Consider the following 16309-nt stretch of genomic DNA (forward strand, 5'->3'; position numbering starts at 1 on the left):
AATGCAATTTCAATCTAAACTACGACCTGAGTACTTACTCACTCCCCCTCAATCACAGCAGTGATTACAACCTTTAATAATTTTAAAGTCAGTGGTGAAGATATACTTCAAACAACTCTTGATTGTGCTTAAAAGCTTTAATCAAGAAACACATCACTCACGCTTAAAAGCTTAGAGTGACACAACAATTACAACTCAATAAACACCCTAGTCCAATGCAATCATCTAGGTGATAATTGCTTGGCTCACAAGTAAAAACTAATTCAAGACACAAATAAAAGTACAACAAGGATCTAGACTGATATATTTAAATCTTCACGCTTCAAACCCCTGAGTTGCTGAAAGTAGGATTGCCATCCTTTTATAATGCAGCACTTGGGCCTTGTACTTGAATTTCCTAAAATTAAGGTCAAGCAGGTTAACCTAATCTCCACACATTAGGGTGCTAACAAATAGGCTATATGCTAGGTCTCTTAATTTTAGCACAACTGTTAGTTTCCTGGATTTTAGCACAGCTGTTAGATTCCTGAAAAATAGCCTGAGATAAATACTGAAACATAACAGAAAAACTAACTAGCCTATAATTTAGCATCTGTTGTCAGGGATGAATGTCATAACATTCAGTTTGACATCCAGAAAATAGGCTATATGCTAGGTCTCTTAATTTTAGCACAGCTGTTAGTTTCCTGAAAATCAGCCTGAGATTAATACTGAAATATAACAGAAAAACTAACTGGCCTATACTTTAGCATCTGCTGTCAGGGATGAATGTCATAACATTCAGTTTGACATCCAGTAAATCATGTATTAGCTAATCCTGCAGCATACTACTTGAGCATGTCATGACATCAGTCAAAACATCTAAGTACAGTAAGTGTTTTAACACAAAATGCAGCCAATCAAAAACATCTATAAGCTACATCAACCTATAACCAGTTATGTAAAATCTATAATCGTTCACAACTTCGAAAATTCAGATTCTGTAGAAACGGAAAGAGCATAAACTCTTGTTATCGAAGCCCAAATTTAAGAGAATGTTAGAAGATCAATAAGGCAAAGAGGTTTAACTCAAAGACTCCAAGATTGTAAGTTGTTCCAAGACAATGAAGTCAATGATGATGGTGATTTCTTCCATTTTACACTTATGGCAGAATCTGAACCCGTTAAAACGAAAGAGGATTTAAGTGATCCAAAGTGGATTTGTGCTATAAAGGAGGAGTTGGAATCAATAGAGAAGAACAATACTTGGGAGTTGATTAATCTACGAGATGGAAATAAGCCAATTGGTGTGAAATGGGTGTTCAAAGTGAAGGCAAATCCCAAGGGTGAAATATTCAAGCATAAGGCTCGATTGGTTGATAAGGGATTTTTGCAAAGAGAAGGTGTAGACTTTGAAGAGGTATTTGCACCGGTTGCTAGGATTGAAACCATTAGGCTTGTTGTTGGTATTGTAAATAACCATAATTGGCCCATCTACGAAATGGACGTCAAATCTTTGTTTTTGAACAGGCCGCTTGAAAAAGAGGTATATGTAGGACAACCCCTAGTTTTGTTGAGAGAAACCAAGAGCTGAAGTTCTACAAGTTAACGAAAGCGTTATATGGTTGAAGCAAGCTCCAAGAGCTTGAAACAAAAGAATATATGGTTTCCTAAAGGAGGTTGGCTTTGAAAAATATGTATCCGAGCATGGAGTGAATGTGAAGATGGATACAAGTGAAAGAGTGATTATCCTTTATCTATATATAGACGACTTGTTGATAACGGGAGGCAACGAAAAGTGAACTTCTAAGTTCAAGGGTGAAATAACGAAGGAGTTTAAGATGACTGACCTTGGCCTCATGGCATACTTCCTTGGCATTGAGTTCCACAAGTCCAAAAAGGGTCTGCTCATGCACCAAAGAATATATACTCTTGAGATATTGAAGAATTTTGAAATGGAGCATTGTAATGCTCTGATTACTCCAGTTCAACCAAGGTTGTAGTTGTCGAAGAATGAGGATGGACAAGATGTTGATCCAACTCAATATAGGATGTTGATTGGATCATTGTCTTATTTGTGCAATACACGAATGGACTTGGCATTTAGTGTCGGTATTATGAGTAAATTCATGGGGAGACCAAAGGTGTCTCACTTGGCAGTAGTGAAGAGGATCCTAAGATATGCCAAAGGTTCGGTTGACTGCAGAATTCTCTTTCCTGCGGCGAACACAAGCGAGGTAACGAATGACATCATGAAAACTTGCCACTTTACCCCTCGGTTTCTGAATAATCAAGGGGATAGTTTAAATGGTCATTGGTTCGATCCCCAACAACAATTTTTTTTTTTCAAAACTAGCGTCACACACCTCTCAGTTTATGACCAAAACCAAGGGGGAAAATATTTTTTTAAAATAAAAATTATATTGTTCACACATAATATTAAGTTAAAATGTTTACAAATTACATTGTTTACACAGAATATTACATTGTTTACATAGAATATTGAAGTAAAAATATATAACAAAATTTGAATCCAAATCATCGTCATCACTATATGTGAAGAACAAATGTTGGATCCTCATTTCATTGAATCCTGGGGAAGATCAAATGTTGGATATTTCATGCATTTATTTCTGATATAAAACAAAAAAATGGTTAGATAAATAAAATATATATTCAGTTATATAACTATTTAAGAACAGAAACCTTAAACCCACATCTTTTCTTATCTTGCAATTCATCATAGAGAATAAGGTTTCAATGTTTATGATATAAAACAAATAAGTTTCAATGTTTTCATGATAAATGCTTTCATGGTCGGTGTTTGATATTCAAAATGCTATTATAACGTGGCACAAACCTTCTGAATGAATGTCTTTTAGATTTCACGTGAATCACTAAAAGCAGTGTCTTGAGCGTCGGTACTCACTAAATGGATGACAAAGATTTGTTTAAGGACTGCAAATAAACTCAATAAACACGCTTATTTTTTCTTATGACTTAAACTTGAAGTAAAAAAGTTTTTATTTTTAAATAAAAACTACAATAAATTTGGTACTTTTAACCTTGGTTTCTAAAATAACTGAGGTAGTAGATGACTTCTATTGCCAAAAAAATTGGTGAATGGAAAAAAATTGAAGAGTATGGAACAACTAAACTTGTGAGTTAGATTTAGGGTAAAACTTAGTAAAGGAATCATTTTATAGTAAAATCTAGGTATGATACCCCTCGGTTATTTGAGAAACCGAGGGAATAGAATATTTAATAATATAATAAATCTTAAATAATAATAAAGGCATCACTTTTAAATAAAAAATACAAAAGCTGCAGTTGCTGGAACTCAAAGCATGTATCCTGAATTATTTTATCCCTCATATTTTTCTGAAACCGAGGGAATAAATCATAATTTCTTGATGAAAAAACAACTTACAGTGCCATGGAATTTTACCTCGGGTTTTTGTTGGGTGACATGAAAGCTTTGTCATAAAATGTAATATGTGTAGTAGTGGCATAAGAAATGATCACCCTCTGCTAAGATAAAACACGACCTAAGGAAATAATCAAGGTATTAGAAAAGGCCAGAAAAATCCAAGATAAACGTGACGATGAAGATGAAGTTTGGAGAAGGAAACAACCATTCATAGAGTCCATTATCAGGGGCTGCAAGTGCGGATCTATCTGCTTGTAGGAATGAAGTCTACAATAACCTCTTGATTTGGTTTTGATATTGACAACACTTTGTCATACCTTAAATTTTACCCGGAGTTTTTCACTTGTATCAGCATAGCATAGTCGGTCCATTTTTTCGTGCATTTCATCAATTAAAAGCATTTATCAGGATTTAGATGAAAAGTCAGAAGTTCTGGCATTTTATCTGATCTTAATGACATTCATTCAGTCATTTTGTTTGATTAAGAAGTCCAAAAACTTGATTTCTCAATCTCTGTGCATGATTCATTTAGTTACATCTTGTTTCAGAGGTTCAGAGGATGACAATTAAGAGTTTTGTCATCATCTAAATCTCTGTAAGATTTTATTTGGAATTGAGAATCAGAAGTAAATGGTCTAAGAGTGATTCATTTGCATCTGATTGTCCATTTATGATTATTCAGTCAGTAATTCAATGCATCTACAAGATATTTGCATTATCTACTTATCATAGCATACATTTTACTCCACATAATGCATAAAAATTTAAAATCGAGCTTGCAAACGTCAGTTTTCTTAACCTACGGTTTGCGTAGTTTAACCTGACGTGCTTATTTTAATTTTTCGACTACTTTTCTAATCGCATTTTTGACATCCTTATCCTTTTAACTGGTTGATTTTTATTTAAAATTCAATCAAAATCCATATGTTTTCGAGAATTTATTTTGCATTCATAATTTTTGTGCAGACAATTTATTTTTTTCGAATATTTTTGTGCTCGGTTTTTACTCATTTTTATCATTTATATTTTATTTCTTTTATCAAAGTGTTCACCAAAAATAATTAGATTTATTTATGTGTTCACTTAGATTTTTTAAATTTGTTTGTTTGAGTTTGTTAATTTATTTTTAAGTCTTTTTCATATTTAAAAAAAATTCTCAAAAGATACTTTGGTAAAAAATTAAAAAATATTTAATGGCATATATATATATATATATATATATATATATATATATATATATATATATATATATATATATATATATATATATATATATATATATATATATATATATATATATATATATATATATATATATATATATATATATATATATATATATATATATATATATATATATATATATATATATATATATGAGGTTGAGAAGTGATGAGAGAAGAGACCAATTCGAGTCCATACGCGTGGTACAAGAAAGAGAGGACATCGTGTTTTTTTTAAATAGAATAAGGGAAGATCTTGATTGGAAAAGAAAAGAAGGGAACTCAGAGCATTATTTTTTCATTTTTTTTCTTTCCTCATCTTCTCACATCAACGAAAATCACCTTAACCTTCATTACTCTATAACAAGTCAATAAAATTTAAAGAATCCTTTTCTCCTTTCGTGTCTGCCTCCCACATCTGAGCTACATTCACAACCATCTTCTTCCTCAATTCTTCCACCAATTTCCAAACCACCTTTCACCTCATCCAATCCATAAACAACCTCCGCTCACCCTCATAACCTCCAACTCCGTTGACTTACCATCCATTACCAATAACCTTAACTCTCCCTTCTTCTCATCATGCACTGAACTCACTAAATAACCATCATCCTCTGAAACACCACCTTCCTTCGTCACAAAAAAAATGGTTCACCACCATAATAAAACTCTCCCAAAACATCGTCTCAACATTTGAATCACCGTGTCCTCTCCCTTAAACCACATACCCTCGCCTTACTCGATCTTCACAAACACACTAAATTATCTCACAACCTTACAAACCACAAAAAAAACTTCTCACAACAGTAACCGATATTTACTTCTTCAACTTTATCCTCTCTTTTGTACCCTACTTCTTCCTAACCACTACTGCACTCTACAGGGCCACGATAGACTATTCAAAAACCTTCATCTACAACTTCCACAACAATGTACATCACCGACTCACCACACAAAATGGACCTCACACCGGAATCATCACCATCCTATAACTCACAGTAACTATCACTATGAACCTCCCTTAGCCAAACTTCTCTTTAACCACACATCCACCTTAAACACCTTCCAAAACCATAACTGAAGCCAAACTCTTCCATATTCACCCATGTTAATTTCCTCCCTTTGTCGGTCCCGTCTTCTTCTTCCACCGGAAAACACACCAACAACACTCCGCCACTGTAATTTTTGAAGATCCACCACCATGATACTCCCTCCTTCGTGAATCAACCTCTAACAAGCTTCAACAACACCACCGTAAAAGCTTTTTTTACTGCCATTCCCATTTGAATGCACCTCCATTTCAAGCAGCTCAGAGCAAGCAACCACCAAGTGATTGTGCTTGACAAGTTGTTAATCAAATGGTCGTGTTTGATATATTGATCAAGTGATGGTGCTTAACATGTTACTAATCAAGTGATGATTCTTGATATGTTTAGCAATTAATGGTGCTTGTAGACCTTGGTCAAGATGTGTTCATTAATATGTGTTAATCAAGATGAAGCCTAAAGATCACCTGATGTAGTGATCAAGTGGATGTGATTGATTATCAATTGGTGTTGATCAAGTTATGTTCAAGTTATGGTGATCAATATTTTTATGCTTGGAGATCAATTTATGTATGCCTATATGTGAAGACAACAACTTATGTTAAGCGGCATTCGGTGAAATCGGTGAAGATCTTTGATCAAGTGTTTTGTCGGATGATGGAAGTTATCATGAAGAGTTATCTCAAGCCTCATTAGAACAATTTTCAATGCTACATTTAAGTATTGAAGTCAAAGATAATATTTCAAGGAACAAAAATCTTCATAGTTGTGAAAGACAGGAAGTGTGAAAGCTTGTATTTCTCTATCGAGTGATTAGGGTATGTAAAGATATAAGACAAAATCTTAATTTTACTAAGGAAAGCCGCACACACTTAAACCTCTTGAAAAGTATCTCTTGATTTTATAAAATCACCTTAAAATGTTTTAAAATTCTATCTAATTGATTAGGGAACTGCCTCATCAATTAGAAGCAAGTTTTGCAAAGTAATAATCTATTAGGCCTTAGAGTAGTCAATTATTTCACTTTGTAATGCCTAACATTGACTTGAGAAGTATCTTAAATGATTGGAAATAACTTGGAATCAAAATTGTCCATTTGGGGATGCCATAATCAATTATGCACTTAACCTAATTGATTATGTGGCTTAATTAGCCCATGGATTGTTTCCTAATTTACACCATGTTTTTTTGCTATAGATAAAGGTCTCCTCTATCATTTCAAATCATTCTGAAATTGGGACTTTATCATCTTTCCTAGTAAACAAGATTGGTATGTCTCATATGATTCATAATCAAAATAGTCAAAAGATGCATCTTTATGGAGTTTGGAAGTTTGTTTCTCATTTATATGGCATAATCGGCAATGCCAAAGGTAAGTTAGATTTAATTCATTAGGTTTCATCCTTTTAGTATTAATATTATAAAATTGGAATTTCAATATCAATAATATACAATCCATAGTTCATTTGTGTTTTAGCATAGAATTTATCATTTAAGTAAATAGAGTAACAATTGTTCTTCATCGTAAATGAAAAACCAAACTTTTCCAAAAAAGAAATGTAAATAATATCTCTACTAATTACAGGTACATGATAGTAGTTCTCTAACTAAATTAATAAACCACTAGATAAAGTCTATACATAAGATCATATGGCTAAAGCAACAACATTAGCTTCATTGCTAACTCGTATATCTACTTCACCTTTTGACAATTCACTACTCCTTTTTAACTTCTGCACAATAATAAAAATGTCAAAACCATATCCAATATCTAATATCCATGATGAAGAAGTAGATAAATTTATTTCTATAATAAAAATACCAAAACTTGAAGTCTATACTTCATTCTTTTTATCTTTAAGGTACTTTGAGCAATTTCTCTTCCAATGCATGGTCTAATGGTCGGAAAAATAGCAAGTGTACTATTTTTACCGATGTAGTAATAAGGAGTTTTATTTCCAAGTATCGATCTCAAGGATTGCGTAGGAAATACTTATTTTAATTTGATTCTATCAGAACAAAAAGATAATGGTTTGGTTGTTTTGGAAGTTATAATAGTAAACACAAAAATAGTAAAAATAATTGATTACGATATAAGATGCTAGGGTGAGTGGTTGAGTTAACCGGTTATGAATTCAGCCAAGATTTCCTTAATACATATGAGACATTCAATCACCTAACCTCATAATGTTCTTACTTAAGTCCTTAAGGAAGAAACTATTAAACTACCAATTATTACTCAAATGTCCATTCAATTAATCATTGGTTTTAATCATACATAATATCAAGGTTTACGGTGATTTACAAAAGTTACTAGTCCTAGATGATACATTCATAAACCCAATTGTGTGAAAACCCTAACAATTACGGTCCTGTTATTGAAAGTCATAGATCAATTTGTATTTGTCCGATACAAAAGCATAATAACATCACACAATTGAATTGAAATAAGTAACATAGTAATCAGGAAATCATTTGTTCAAATTCATAACATGCGATAACATCAGGACCACCCCCTAGCATCAGGGGGTTTAGCCTGTCATAGTACTTAAAGAAATCATAATGTAAAGATTAGACATTACAAAGAATTAGGAGAATTTGATCTTCAATGGTTGATGCCCTTGAATCTCGCCGTCTTCAAATCCTTCGTATTCGCTATCTTCTCCAATGCAATGTTTTCTTTCCGTCTGTCAAAAAGTGCCTTCTTCTTTCTCTTCCAAGCCTTCTTATAGCTTCAGATGACTCTCTTCCAAGCTAAAGGTCCAAACTACCCTTAATGAGCATAATCGGGTTAAACAGCAAAAATTAGGTTTTCCAAGCTGCGTTGAATCAACACGGCCGTGTGGTGGCACACGGGTGGCCGTGTTGTTCAACTGTATTAATTAATTTCAGCATACGTTACAGTGGCAACAACACGGGCCGTGTCCCTACACACGGGTGCCCGTGTTAATGCACTGTTTTAATCAACACGGCCGTGTGGTGGCACACGGGTGGCCGTGTTGATTTCTGCTTTCTGCTTCATCTCTGCTTGATCAACAACACGGTCGTGTGGTGGCACACGGGTGGCCGTGTTGTTCTGCTGTTCTTTCATATTTTTGTCCTTCAGAGTGTCCGGCACTTCACCATTCTTGCTTTTAAACCTGGAACAATGACACTACCCAACAAAGCGTAAACGAGATCTTTTTTGACATAAACTCTTAATCGAATGCAGTGCAATACCAAACCAACAAAACACGATAATTGACTCAAATGCAACTAGAAACAAACATAAATCTTACCAAGGTGATGAAAATATGTCGGATTAGCGGCGGGAATTCAATGGAAATGGTGACCGATCACAACCCCAAACTTGTCTCATTGCTTGTCCTCAAGTGATGTATTGAGTCCAAACAAAGGTCACCCCCGAATTCGTTTTCCACAATGCAACCTAGTCTTTCACCATTCGTGTTCTTCCTTTCCAATCGAGTTTCAGGTCTCTCCGAGTCAGGCAGTTTACCATATTTCCACATCCGAAACCTCTTCACCTGCAAGCTTTTCACACACTCACAATATCTCTCAGGGATAGGTGTGTACACTCACATCACAGTATCCAATATCAGACTCTTAACTTTGAATACATTCTAATGTCACTACCACAGCAGATTCCACACACTTTTTGAGGTCTTTTTAGGTTGTAACGGGGCTTGGGTACGGTGGGATAAACAGAAAAATTTGGATAACAAGGGTTTTTTGAACTCGGTAGTCATGTTGTGTACATTTTTCTTTCTTTTCTTTTTTCTTTTTTTTTCGTGCATCACGTATACTCTGGGGTAAAAACTCTTTTGACTTTTTTCTACTCACATTTTCCGAGCATTTTATATCTGTTAGAGTCTAAGGTCTCGGCAAGTGCATTTTTCTCTTTTGTGTTTCTTTTCTTTTTCTTTTTTTTTTCTCTTTTTTTTTCTTTTAAAGAAAATACATACTATTTTTCTTTTTGTATGATCTCATCTTATGCACTTGCCTTCTCTTTCAAGATTTCCACCCCAAACTTAGTTTTATTGCACATCTTGCAATTCACACAATCATACTGAGTTATGACACAAAAGGAAATGGATGATTAAAAGTTAACAGGGGGTTTATGATGAATAATGCTTAAACGTTAACATGGGGTTTACAATGAACAAAATGGCTAAGGCTCAACGGGGTTTACGAAGGGAAACATACATATAGGGATGGCTAGAAAGGCTCTGGTTAAACAAACAACTTGCCTCAGTGTGTGTTGTCATGTTGTGACGTGTCAACAGAACATACGCAAAATCAGAGTGATAAAGTCATACCTGGCTGAACTCTCATCTTGATATTTCGTGTTTGGCTTTTTGTGATCTCACCATGTTGGTTAGCTTGCAAGCTCTGAAGTCTCTTCGTGTTATGTGGTTCTTTCCTGACTTGGTCTTTCCATACCGCTTTCTTGGTCCGGTGTCCCCAAAATGTGTCTGACTCCTTTTCTCAAGGTTGCATCAACTTCCGGGGTGCCTTATCAGCCTTAGTTTGAGGGGTGTCATTCATCCACTACCATTGACCCCGGGCTCGTCCAACCGTTTCTCATCACCCTGTACACACAGTAGGTCCAAAAGAACTGAAAACAAACAAAACAAACAAACATACTAATATAATGATAACATAACAAAAACAAAATAAAAACAAAACAAATTAAAAGAAAATAAAACATGAAAGGAGAAAAACCCCCCCACACTTGAACTAAACATTGACCTCAATGTTTAAATTCAACCATGAAGGGGACTTACAGTGCTCACTGTTGAGGAGGCGGAGGATCGTGCGGGAAATGCAACATCAGACGTTGCATCATGGCCTGCATATCATCCATGACTGTCCCTTGCTGGAACAGTTCCACACTCTGTCTATCAAGTTTCGCACCTTGCCTGGTCTGCTCGATACGGAGGGTTCCCATCTCCGTCTGGATCCAACCCCACTGATCCTGCGACATAAAAGAGGAGCCTTCACCCGGTAGGCTCGAATCATGTGGGGGCGGCATACCGTGGGTCTCGTCTTCTTCCAAGTTCTCACCTGAAAGCTCATGGTCAAACTGTTCATCTTCCCCTACCGCCTGGGCTGACCCTGTGTATAACCAATTAGCAGCATTGGCAATGCCAATGAACTCGGGTGCCGGAAGTGCGAGCACTTCCGCATTGTGAATCATCAGGGCGTAATGAGTCGGCCTGATGGCTATCATTTGTTGATTGACTAGCGTGTGCATGTCAATCCTATTCTTGCCCATTACTGCAGTCTCTTCCATCAGCAGTTGATCATACCCGAAATGGCCTGCAATCTGCGTAATCATCCCACCTACAGAAATATCCCCAGTAGTTGCATGGCCAACCTATTTAAGATGATTGGCGGTGAAAGCTGCTGCATTGATTCGCTCATTGTGAGCCATGCAATACAGAAAATATAATTCTCTCTTTGCCGCTACCCCAGTACTATCACCCCGTCCGAATAGGGTGTATGCTAACCCTTTTTGTGCATACCTAAAACACAGGTTGTGAATTCCAGAAGCCTTTGCCGAGCTGGGGTTATACCCAGTTTTACCTGTAATAGCTTGCCAGAAATCAACAGCAGAAAAAGTGTCCGGTGGGGATCCGGGTCCAGATACCGGGAGTTTCAGAATACTCCCCAGTTCCGCAACCGATAACTCATGATCTTCATCAAACAGCCGGAAAGTAATTTGCCCATAAAACTCTAACTCCGACCCTGTCCACCTTCTCCGCATCTTGAACTCAACCGTACTAAAAAATTCAAGGGTTATCCGAGCGAAGGTCGGTGCCTCAAATTGCATGTATTCCAACATACCAATGGTGTGGAACATGCGGTGCACCTCTTCTTTCAAACCTAACTCATCTAGGGTGGCATCACACATGTATCTGGTTGGGATAAGCTTATGTTTGGCTAGAATGACATACCTCTCTTGATGCTCCTGTTGATCAAACAAAATGCCATGATTGTTTGTCGAGCGTCTAACCCGTTGCTTCGGTCGAGACGACGTGGCTACCTCCTTCTCCTTGCTTGTACGCTTTGGAGGCATAATGTACCTGACAAAAATATCTCCAAAAATCCAACGAAAATGTTAGTGAAAACTGACACCGTCACTGTGTAGAGGACGGCGAGGGGAACACTTTTTGTGAAGGTGAGTGGATGTGAAAGTGAGTGGAGAGAGGAGAAAATTGAAGCTTAGCTTGATGGGGGCTAGGGCAACAATGGAGGAAGTGAGAGAGAGAGATTGCCAAAATCAGAAAAAGTGAGATTGAGTGGTGAGGAAGAGAGATAATAGCAAGTGGGGCCCATTACTTAAAATACCCAAAATCCAAAATTTTGAAAATTTTACCCGTTACAAACAACACGGCCGTGTTCCTACACACGGGCACCCGTGTGAATTTTCTGTTTTAATTAACACGGTCGTGTGACAGTACACGGGTGTCCGTGTAAACTCACTGTTTTAATTAACACGGCCGTGTTCCTGCACACGGGCAACCGTGTTAATTTTCTGTTTTAATCAACACGGCCGTGTGTCAGCACACGGGTGGCTGTGTTGATGCCCCTGTTTTTCACATTTTCTGAATTCGGAAATGCTTCTTTGGTCTGGCATCCTGTCACTGCGACGCTGGTATGATTATGGTATCCTTTCTCCTTACCTGCAACAACATGTCACACCCATACAGAAGAGAAAAAAAAACAAAATAAGTTAGCAATCGAACACGTGGGTTGCCTCCCACGAAGCGCTTCGTTTAACGTCGCATGGATCGACGGTTGCCCACCTCATTAGGCGAGGCGCATCTGGTCAATCAAACCCGGTTGTTGGCCTCTGTAATATGGCTTCAGCCTCTGGCCATTCACCTTGAAGATATCTCCATTGTCTTGGTTCTTAATCTCTATTGCTCCGTGTGGAAAAACCTTATGCACGACAAATGGCCCGGACCATCTGGACTTTAACTTCCCAGGAAACAACTTGAGCCACGAATTGAACAACAATACCAGTTGTCCCTCCCTGAAATCTTTCCTGATGATTCTCTGATCATGCCACTTCCGTGTTTGCTCCTTGTACATCTTCGCATTCTCATATGCCTGATTACGAAATTCTTCTAACTCATGTAGTTGAAGAATTCGGGATTCACCGGCTTTTGCAAGATCACAATTTAAGAACTTGGATGCCCAAAAGGCTTTGTGCTCCAATTCCAAAGGAAGATGACAAGCCTTACCATAAATCAGCTGATACGGAGACATGCCAATTGGTGTTTTGAAAGCGGTCCGGTACGCCCATAGCGCGTCATCCAATTTGATTGCCCAATCTTTCCGTGAAGCACTGACTGTTTTTTCCAAAATCTTTTTAATTTGCCGATTAGACACTTCAACTTGCCCACTCGTTTGGGGATGATACGGTGTGGAAATCTTGTGCTTCACATTGTATTTCTTTAATAAGTTCTCCATGAGCTTATTCAAGAAATGTGTTCCTTCATCACTGATAAGTGCTCGAGGCACACCAAACCTGGAGAAGATATTTTGTTTAAGGAAGCTTACCACTGCTCTAGCGTCATTAGATGGGAGAGTTACGACTTCCACCCATTTAGAGACGTAGTCCACAGCCACCAGAATATAATTCTTCCCAAATGAGGGTGGAAATGGTCCCATAAAGTCTATTCCCCAGACATCAAATAATTCCACCTCAAGCATGCCCTTTTGAGGCATCTGATTCTTTCTAGAGATATTTCCTGTCCGTTGGCATTTGTCACATTCCTTCACCACGACTTGTGCATCCTTAAACAACGTGGGCCAGTACAACCCGGATTGGAGGACTTTTGCGGCTGTCCTGTCTCCACTAAAGTGTCCCCCATAATCCGAGTCATGACAAGCCTTTAAGACTTCATTTTGTTCTTCCTCAGGGACACATCGACGAATTAGTCCGTCTACCCCTTTCTTATACAAGAATGGTTCGTCCCACAAATAAAACCTGCAATCATGAAGAAACTTTTTCTTTTTGTTATAATCAAAGTCGTCAGGAATTATACCACCTACCAGGTAGTTTGCATAGTCTGCAAACCAAGGAACACCCACCACCGCGAGGATTCTTTCATCTATGAACTCATCCTTTATGGGATGGTCCTCTTCCGTCTCTCCAATCGGAGACATTCGAGACAGATGGTCAGCCACGGTGTTCTCACACCCCTTTTTATCTCGAATTTCCAGGTCAAATTCTTGCAACAGCAAGATCCATCGAAGCAGCCTTGGCTTCGAGTCCTGTTTAGAAAAAAGATATTTCAACGCAGCATGGTCAGTATAAACAATTACCTTTATTCCCAACAGGTATTGCCGAAATTTGTCAAAGGCATAAACCACAGCCAGTAACTCCTTCTCTGTGGTTGCATAATTCATCTGGGCTGGATTCAACACATGGCTAGCATAGTAGATGACGTGGAGGCGTTTGTCTTTTCTTTGCCCCAAGACAGCCCCTACTGCTATATCGCTCGCATCACACATTATCTCAAAGGGTAGAGACCAATCAGGCGAGATCACTATAGGAGCAGACACCAATTTATTTTTCAGAGTCTCGAAGGCTTCGTTACACTTCTTGTCAAACAGAAACGGCGTATCCTTCACAAGAAGGCTAGTCAAAGGTTTTGCGATCTTGGAGAAATCTTTGATGAATCGCCGATAGAATCCTGCATGTCCCAAGAAACTCCGTATACCTTTCTCGTTCACCGGATGAGGGAGATTGGCGATCACTTCCACTTTTGCCTTGTCAACTTCTATCCCTTGATGGGAAATTTTATGACCTAGTACAATCCCTTCTCTCACCATGAAGTGACACTTTTCCCAATTCAGAATTAGATTGGTTTGTTGACACCTTTCCAACGCAAGTGACAGATTATACAAACAATTTTCGAAGGAAGATCCAAAAACCGAAAAATCATCCATAAACACTTCCATGTGCTTTTCCAGCATATCGGAAAATATGGATGTCATGCACCTCTGAAATGTTGCAGGTGCGTTGCATAACCCAAATGGCATTCTTCTATAAGCAAAGATTCCGTATGGGCATGTGAATGCTGTTTTTTCTTGATCCTCAGGTGCTACCACAATTTGGTTGTACCCTGAGTATCCATCCAGAAAACAGTAGAAATCGTGACCTGCCAATCTTTCCAACATCTGATCGATAAAAGGTAAAGGAAAGTGGTCCTTCCTTGTAGCAGTGTTCAGTCTTCTATAGTCTATGCAAACTCGCCATCCTGTAACAGTACGGGTGGGGATCAACTCATTTTTTTCATTTTTGATCACAGTTGTCCCTCCCTTCTTTGGTACCACGTGAACTGGGCTCACCCATGAACTGTCAGATATTGGGTAAATTAACCCCACATCTAACAGTTTCACCACCTCCTTCCGAACAACTTCTTTCATAGCTGGATTCAGTCTTCTTTGAGGTTGGACGACCAGTTTCTGATCATCCTCCATTAAAATCTTGTGCATACACATTGTCGGGCTGATTCCTTTCAAATCGTCCATCGCCCACCCAATAACACCTTTGTATTTTTTTAAGACTTTGATTAGCTCTCCTTCTTGTGTCTCTCTCAAACCTGAATTTATGATTGTTGGACATTTTTCCTCCTTGTCAAGAAAAACATATTTGAGATGTTCCGGTAATTGTTTCAACTCTATCCTCTTTTTAATATCCTGTTTTGATTCTGAAGATGTTTTAGGTCGAAGCTCCTCCCAACGTTGCGGTCGGGAACGAACCCAAGGCGGTTGTTCCTTTAACATTGCTACCACTTCGGATTCTTCCTCATCAATTCCTTCAGTATCCTCCACAATAGATAAACTCAAAACTCTCTCCAAAGGAAGCCTGGGTGTTGTAATCTGCATAGATTGAGCAAAAATTGTATCTAACACTTCAATACTTTTACTCGCCCCTTCGTCCTCTTTGAATTTCATAGTATCCCTCACATCAATTTTTAGCTTTTCATCATAAAATTTGAGGGTCATGGTACCTTCTTCAATGTCTATCATGCATCTTCCAGTTTCTAGGAAAGATCTTCCCAGTATGAGAGGAATCTCCTCATCTTCCGGCATCTCAAGTATCACAAAATCAACCGGAAATACAAATTTATCAATCTTCACCAGGACATCTGTTGTTATACCGTATGGTCTCTTCATAGAATGATCCGCAAACTGCAGTGTCATGCGGGTATCTTGCACCTCCCCTAAACCAAGTTTTTTGTAAATTGAGAGGGGCATTAGACTCACACTTGCTCCCAAATCGATCAGTGCTTTCTTGAAGGATCTATCTCCAATGCTACAAGGAATAGTGACTGCACCTCTATCTTTTTTCTTCATCGGAATTTTTAGGCCCTGCAAAATAGCACTACAAGTTTCAGTTAGCATGACTGGTTCGCTGTTGATCGACCTTTTCTTTGATATGATGTCTTTCATGAATTTGGCGTAGATCGGCATCTGTTCCAGAGCTTCGGCAAAAGGTATGTGATCTCGAGCTTCTTAAATAATTCTAAGAATTTCTCAAAAAAAAATTCATGAAGATCTTTCTTCTTTATTCTTGTTGGAAAAGGAAGAATGATCTTTGGTTTTTGTTT

At 37.7% G+C, this 16309-nt stretch overlaps 1 protein-coding gene across 1 annotated transcript; it reads right to left on the reverse strand.

Annotated features, from left to right (window-relative positions):
* Window positions 1-12221: 12221 nt before the first annotated feature.
* Window positions 12222-15956, reverse strand: LOC127107138 (uncharacterized). Its single transcript, XM_051044418.1, has 3 exons — window positions 15666-15956; window positions 15299-15578; window positions 12222-12364 (listed from the first exon to the last, which is right to left on the reverse strand). The coding sequence occupies exons 1-3, from the start codon at window positions 15954-15956 to the stop codon at window positions 12222-12224; spliced, it is 714 nt and encodes a 237-aa protein (XP_050900375.1).
* Between the last annotated feature and the right edge of the window lie 353 nt (window positions 15957-16309).

The sequence above is a fragment of the Lathyrus oleraceus genome, chromosome 1 (genome assembly GCF_024323335.1).
Source record: "Lathyrus oleraceus cultivar Zhongwan6 chromosome 1, CAAS_Psat_ZW6_1.0, whole genome shotgun sequence".
Lineage (NCBI taxonomy): Eukaryota > Viridiplantae > Streptophyta > Magnoliopsida > Fabales > Fabaceae > Lathyrus > Lathyrus oleraceus.